This window comes from Jatropha curcas, chromosome 11 (assembly GCF_041381405.1).
Source record: "Jatropha curcas cultivar XTBG-Jc1 chromosome 11, XTBG_Jcur_1.0, whole genome shotgun sequence".
Classification (NCBI taxonomy): domain Eukaryota; kingdom Viridiplantae; phylum Streptophyta; class Magnoliopsida; order Malpighiales; family Euphorbiaceae; genus Jatropha; species Jatropha curcas.
Genome location: NC_143161.1, coordinates 7246529 through 7254297, shown reverse-complemented (window position 1 = coordinate 7254297; position 7769 = coordinate 7246529). Strand labels below are relative to the sequence as shown.

Genomic DNA, 7769 nt, shown 5'->3' with positions numbered 1-7769 from the left:
AAATTTTCTATTTTGGTGTAGATGGAGAATTTTTTATTATAGTTAAGTGTTAATCACATTAATTTTTTTCAATTAAGTGTCTAATGTGCCAGAAATACCACCTTTCAAAAAAAAAAAAATTGTGCCAAAAAATTTTCTATATATTTTAAATTTTTTGATTTAGGAAATTGAAAAAATAAGAGAGGACGAAAAATAACAATTTATTGCTTTTTCTTGAATCAACCTAATTTAAATAGTCTAATTTGGAGAAAATAAAAAATAGACTCATGGAAAATAAAGAGAGGATTCCTCTCTTTTATTGTATAAAAGAGATTTAATTTCATCATATTAATTAATTATAGTATATAATAAATATTGTATAACTTTAAAATATATATATATATATATATATATATATATATATATATATATATATATATATATATATATATATATATATATATATATATATATATATATATACCAAGAGGTTTAATCCCCTTGAGCTGTAAAACGTAAAAAGTTTTTACTCTCCTAGTAAAATGTATTTTCTGGCGATCAAGTTTGTATTCCCACCCTTACGGGAATCAAAATCGCTAACCAATTCAATCAATACCCTTATTAATAATTCCAATATATATTTAGTTCTGCTAATAATCAGAAGCTTAGCCAGACTCCAAAATCAAGTAAAAACAAAATAAAATGCACTATTTTTATTAAGTAAATTTTTTGAAAAAAAATAATTATAGGTGAGCCTGAGTCTCTCCATGCTCCGCCCTTGTAATCATAGAGGAAGTATCCTCACACTTATTGAATGATTACAATAACATGAAGCATATATGATATGCATATATATAAACACACATCCTCTTCTTCTTATTTGCATTTCCCAGAACTTAAATTAACAAGTTGGATGAGGATAGAAATCCATATTTCCTTGTATAATGTCACTAAGCTCAGATGGGTTCACCCACTCTTGCTTAATAAGATCATTCACTATATTCCTGTCCGTATGGAATGCTCTTGCAAGAAGATCAGGATTAACAGATGGAACTGTATGGGTCCCGAATATATATGGCACAACCTAAGAGGGAGGGTGAATTGGGTTTTCTAAAAACTGAAATAAATTTTAGAAATTCTAAACAAGAATTAGAATTCTAAGTGCAGCGGAAAACACACAGAGCTTTTGTGAGAATAGAATATGGATTAAAATATCCTCACAATGTTCTAATTATAAAAGATAGAAAGTCTGTGCGAAGTGCAGCTATTGATTAGAACAGCTTCTCACTGACTTATACACTATCAGAACTTCTTTATAAAGGAAAGTTATAGAAATTGGAACTTCCTCATAAAGTTTAAGAAATCATATAAAGCTATGTGAAAGATAGTTATTAAATTCAGAATTTCTTCACAGAGCCTTAATCAAAAAATCAGAACAACTTTATGATGGAGAGCTATCAAGATTAGAACACCCTCATAAAGTTTAGAACATTAAATAGAAACTCAATCAGTGAAATTTACTGTGAATAGAACAACAGTTAGAACATGGTATATTCACTTTATTAGAATACCAGAGTTCTAACGTTCAGAATAGATAAGTCTTATTGCCGTTTTAGAACATCTGAATTATTAACAATTTTAGCGTTTCTAAAAATTAAACAGAAGAGTTATAGAGACAGTATAAAGCAAACTTCAGAAATAAAGAGATCAACAACGATAACTATAGTGGTTCGGCACTAACTCGCCTACATCCACTCCCCAAGACGCATCTTGAGATCCTTAACTAAGTTATCTCTTTTCAAGGGTAAGAGACAAACCAACAGTACAAGGCAATAGATCAAAAACCTAGATCTACCCTTTTGTCCCACTAGATTTTCTAAAGGTTCTAGTTAACCTCAACCCTTTTCTGTTTTTGGTAGAGTACAGAAAAACTCGATTCAAGACATTACTATCCCACACATGGAGAAGGTCGCTTGATAACCTCTATCTCAATAGCTTCTAACCTAAGCTATTACACTCAAAATTTTAATAAATAAAGAGCCTGTCTACTATAGATTACACAATCTAAATAGACAGAAAGAAACGCTCATATAAGCACAGGAAAAACAGTTTTATTAGATTAGAAGATCAATTAGAACACAGAACTATTTTTCAAAAGTAATTGTAAAAATTCTTTTCACTTTAAATGTAGAAAACGTTAAGTATAAAGATGAAAAGAAAATGGGGGTAGAGAGTAAATTTTGAGAGATAAGGATTCGTTCAATGAGAGAGTGCTCTTAAAACAAAAACTCTTACTTCACCAAATGTTTAAGGCGTGAGTGTTCCTCTATATAGGAAGCAAAGAAGCTGTCGTCTTTTGGAAAGAGATTGAAACCAGAATATCTTCTTTCCTTATTGAGAAGATATGAAAATCTTTGTTGCCAAAAGTTTATTTTATCCTTTTTGATAAGAGAATAAAACACGATTTTACTTTCCTTTAAACAAAAGATTTTCGGTAGGAATATTTGGAAAATATTTTTGCGAAAATGTTCTTACTAAAACGAAAAATATTCTCCTTCGTTTTTTAAGGTAAGAAAATAAATATAAGAATTTTAGATCTTTCAAAATAAATTTCCGAAAAGAGAGTATGATTGTATTACCAAAAACATTTAGAGAAGAAATCTCTTTAGTTTTAGGAAAATAAATCTTTTCGATTTAAAGGAATATTTTCGAAAATAAATTATTTGAAGAAAACTAATTTTCCGAAAAATATTTTTGAGAGAGAAATAGATTTTTGTGCTCATATATGGATTTTCTTTCTATCCTACAAAAATATCCTAAATACTTAGTTTACTAGGATCTTCGAAATCTTCATACTCAATGTAGGACTTGCCTTGTACGATTTCTTTCCATACACATTCTGCATAAAAAATATCAGCACAAATAATATAATTTTAAAATTTATTTGTTTTGTATTAATCATCAAAATCCGATATTAGAAATTGACCCTTGAGCCAACAAACTGCACCAAATACTTTATTTGCCAAGGTCATCTCTCCTGTATTCTGACTGTTCAATGCAGCTATAGCAACTGCAGGAGTTTTCCTAATATTCATTTGGAAGTGAATGAGCCCAAATGGGAATACAAAAACATCTCCTGGCTTTAAAACCTTGGCGAAAAGACGGTGACAGGGATTCGAAGTGATAAAACCTGCATATAAAGCTCCTTCTATGACAATCATGACCTCTGCAGCTCGAGGATGGCTGTGAGGTGGGTTTACACCGCCTGGTGTGAAGTCTATACGAGCTATGGAGAGGCCATTGGTGTTCAGGCCAGGAATCTCTTCCACTGCTAAGAAATTTGTGCGGACTCCAAGTTGTTTTGAGGGTTCTCTAGCAATGTTGAATCCAGAATAGGAAAAGTCATCTGGCGTTACAGTTTGTGGATCCTTGCAGAATCTTCCATTTACTAATACTAAATGCAACAAACAATAATGTCATTATATATTAATTGAAAGAAATATACTGAGATATATTAATTACCAACATTAAACAACTCATACGTTAAAACTCAGGTCAAAAAATATTGAAAATTATATGCATATGCATATACTTTGACAATAATTATATATATAAATGTTTTTTTATACTGATTATTACAAGTATTATAGGTCTAGCTTCCTGATCCGGCCGTATTGTTTTTGCCAAGTTTTTGTATAATATTTTCAGGCTAGTTAATGGGTGTATTGGAGAAAACCTATTGGCTTAGTTTAATTCCTCAAAATACTAACTTTTCATGTATCTTTTATTCTAATAAAAAAAAAATTTTGTTGCTGATGAAAAAAAAAAAATCTTAATCACTTGGTGATTTTAAAAGCATAATCCATCACAAAGTTCTATGTATTAAAAAATAATATTAATATTATTTCTCAAGTGTTCTCTAATGGTGTGAATCACAGTGGAATGACAAAAAAAAAAAAAAAAATCTGCATCCAATTTGCTTTTGTGGGCATATATAATTATATCTCCTAGTGAGAGTATAAAAATACATCAGGTGCAGGCAAAAATTACTCGCCTTAATTATATGCCTCCATTGCTATTTTCATTCATGAAAGTTAACAATTATAAGTATCGCAAACTAAATAATTATCATGTCATTCATCATAACATTATTGATCAATAATAAAGTTGATGAGAGACAAACTAAATCTGAAAATCAAGAAAAGGAAATTAATTGTTACATACCACCGCAAGCCGTGTCATCGGTTGCGACGCAGAAATCTTGGACAGGGCTAGGATCGTAGGCAATGGCTAATGAGCAAGTCATAGCCAAAACACTGAGAGCTATAAGCAAATTAGCTATCCCCATCGTGCTTAAAAGTTAATAATTTGATATTTTTTTTTTTATGTATATGCTAGCTAGCTAGCTATATTTGTTTGGTAAGAGATGACAAAATCTTGCATGGAAATGCATGGCTATTTATAGACAAGGAGGATTATTTGAAATTTCAATTATTGCACAAAAATATTCATTATCATTTGAAAATTGTGACGGTGGACAATGAAAGTAAATTTCTATCAAAGTTGGTTTCTGGATATTTTTTTTTGGTTGATTTCAACCAACATACAGAAATTTTCCTTAGAATATATTCACATCTTTACACACATTTTGAGCTTTACGGTTGTGAATCTCTATAATTGCATTTTTCAGAAATTAAACTCCTATTTTTATAGATATCATCTATTGAAATCAAACGTGTTAATCTCTATAATTGCATTTTTCAGAAATTAAACTCCTATTTTTATAGATATCATCTATTGAAATCAAACGTGTTAAGTCGCTTAAGTAACTTCTTAATTTAATTTTCTATAATAAAATTTCATTTGTCAAAATCAACTTCAGGCCCTTTAGCCATAACATTTTAAATGTGCTAAATTGAGTTTTAAACTAATAAAAGTAATTAAAACTACTGAAAATTTCTAATAAAAACTATATTAAAATTACTCTAAAAATAAACTTATCAATAGGTTATTAATAAATCAATGTTTGGAGCACATTGTTCTTTCTTATAAAGTTATTATCCTTAAAATGATTTAATTTTTTTTTAACTATAAAATATTTTGTGTTAACTGAATTTTCGGAGTAACCGAAATATTGAAAAATCTAAAAAAATATTTTACACTTCCCAAATCTTTACGCTCTACAATTCGGGAGGATTAAAACATTTTTGATAGGAAAGTAGAACTATTATTAGGGACGAAGAGCGACACATGAAAATTATTAATTATTTTTAGTTTGATTATTTTAATTTTATAAAATTACATACTTGTTAAATAAATTTTATTTTTTTTTAATTATTTAGTAAATATTTAACAAATAAATTTTTTTACGGAAGCATTTCTAACACAATTCTTTTTTTTTTTTTTTTTTGGAAGGTTAACACAAGTTATTAGTCAATTATCTGATAAGCGTTCAAATTATACAATTTGCAAATTGAAGTAGTTAGTGAAGAAAATTTGGTACATGAAATGTTAAATAGCTTTAGTTTTATAAATTAAAATAATTCAGTTGAGTAAATTTATAGAATTAATTAGTTATCGAGAGTAGTTTCATTCATTTAATATTTGGTATTCAAATGTATTATTCATACCATTTACTTACGTGTTATACTTATGTGGATGATAGATTGGTAAATTTAGTTGTGGGAAATTCGTTGAGCAATATGTTTTTCTTTATTTTCTTATACATATATATAACCCTTTAATTTAGTTTATCAAATCAAATATATATGCGCATACCAAGACATAACATAACATAGTAATAAGTGCATATATGGCTTGACAATAGATCTAGGTTCGAATCATTGATCCTCGATACTCAAAAAATCAAATATATATGCATTGCTTATATGATTTCTATTTGTTTAAAGAGCTTGAAGTTTTGTTTTGCAATAAATTTTTAGTGTCCTGACCAAGCTAAAATATTATTTCTATTGCTTGTATAAAATGGTAATATAAACAATTAAGAATTGGATCGGCCATTGTGATAAGTTGTAATTTGATATTATAAGCAATTAAGTAATTGCTCAATCAACATGATAGTCCTTACGTTTTAAAAAATGTCAGTTTTTAATTCGGCATATGGATTTGATTAAGGAATGCAATTCACAGTCTAATTTTACAAAAATTAATTTGTAAAATATCTATTTTGCCCCAATTAAATTAAGGGAGTAATTGAGAGACAATTATATTATGGTAGAATATTAATAAATAAATAAGGATACATTAGAAAAAAAAATTAATGGAGTCTTAAAATTATAAAAACGGCATTTATTTTAAAATAAAAAAAATATTTATTTTGAAACAGATGAAGTGTTAAAGAAAGAGTTATATAGAAATGCTATAATTGAAACAAATTTCAAGAATACATTATTACTAGTAATTATAAAAAACTTTAAGTGAAGGAGGCATTTAATTAAGCATCCTCACCCTTATTGAATGAATGAATACAATAACATGAAGAATGATATGTAAATGTATAAATTTACATCCTCTTCTTATTTACATCTTATAGAAATCAAACAATCTAAATGAAAATATAAATATACTATATTTCCTTACACAATATCAATATCAATATCAATAATAGGCATTGAGGTCAGATGGATTAACCCATTCCTGCTTTGTAAGATTACCCACTGTGTTCTTGTCCAAATGGAATGCTCTTGCCAGAAGATCAAGATTAACTGATGGAACTGCACCAAATATTGTATTTGCTGAGGTCACCACTCCTGGATTCTGACTATTCAAGGCGGCTATAGCAACTGCAGGAGTTTTTCCAATATTCATTTGGAAGTGAATGAGCCCAAATGGGAATACAAAAACATCTCCTGGCTTCAAAACCTTGGCGAAAAGGCGGTGATCGGGATTCGAAGTGATAAAACCTGCATATAGAGTTCCTTCTATGACGGTGATGATCTCTGCAGCTCGAGGATGGTGGTGAGGAGGGTTCACACCGCGAGGTGAGAAGTCAATCCGAACAATGGATAGAGCATTGGTGTTAAGGCCAGGGATCTGTTCTACAGTTAAGAGATTTGTGCGGACTCCTAGCTGTTGTGAGGTTTCTCTAGCAATGTTTAATCCAGAATAGGAAAAGTCATCTGCTGTTACGTGTTCTGGATCCTTGCAGAATTTTCCATTGACGAATACTGCATGCATAAAAGAATAATGTACTTGTTTATTAAATTAACTATTATCATGTAACTTATCATAACATAATACCCCAATAATGAACCTGTTGACTGTTGAGAGACAATCTAAATCTGAAAATGAAACCCTAGAAAAAAAGAAATTAAATAAAAGACATGCATAAACAAAATATACATACCACCCGAATCGGAACCATCAGTTGCGACACAGAAGTCCTGGAGAGGACTAGCATCGTAAGCAATGGAAAATGAGGAAGCCATAGCCAAAACAGCAAGAGCTATAAGCAAATTAGCCATTTTCATTGTGCTTAAAAGTGATAATGAGAAGCTTTTAAAAAAAAAAGTGATAATGAGAAGTCTTGTGTATACAACTTAGTAGTATTTGCTTCGTAAGAGATGATAAAATCTTGCATGGAGTGCATGGCTATTTATAGACAAGGAGGATTTGACATTTTAGTTATTACAGGTGGATAATGAAAGAACGTTTTCCATCCAAATCGATTTTGTTCGTTGAATTTCAAGGATGGCGCAGAAACTTTCCTTACTAGAATATAAAATGGAAGCGGTATATTGTTTGAATTTCTCATTCTCTGGCTACATTAT

At 29.5% G+C, this 7769-nt stretch overlaps 1 protein-coding gene and 1 pseudogene across 2 annotated transcripts; both read right to left on the bottom strand.

Moving 5' to 3' along the window:
• Positions 1-2933: 2933 nt before the first annotated feature.
• LOC149492453 (germin-like protein subfamily 1 member 16 pseudogene) lies at positions 2934-4342 on the bottom strand (annotated as a pseudogene). Its single transcript, XR_016318855.1, has 2 exons — positions 4204-4342; positions 2934-3433 (listed from the first exon to the last, which is right to left on the bottom strand). The product of XR_016318855.1 is annotated as a germin-like protein subfamily 1 member 16 pseudogene (transcript).
• Positions 4343-6331: 1989 nt separating this feature from the next.
• Positions 6332-7547, bottom strand: LOC149492452 (germin-like protein subfamily 1 member 13). Its single transcript, XM_089716466.1, has 2 exons — positions 7346-7547; positions 6332-7166 (listed from the first exon to the last, which is right to left on the bottom strand). The coding sequence occupies exons 1-2, from the start codon at positions 7467-7469 to the stop codon at positions 6598-6600; spliced, it is 693 nt and encodes a 230-aa protein (XP_089572592.1). The 5' UTR covers positions 7470-7547; the 3' UTR covers positions 6332-6597.
• Between the last annotated feature and the right edge of the window lie 222 nt (positions 7548-7769).

Coding starts and splice junctions, on each gene's coding strand:
- LOC149492452 (XM_089716466.1), bottom strand. CDS start 7,469: ATGAAAATGGCTAATTTGCTTATAGCTCTTGCTGTTTTGGCTATGGCT. Junction 7,167..7,345: donor TGATGGTTCCGATTCGGGTG/GTATGTATATTT, acceptor TTATGCATGCAG/TATTCGTCAATGGAAAATTC.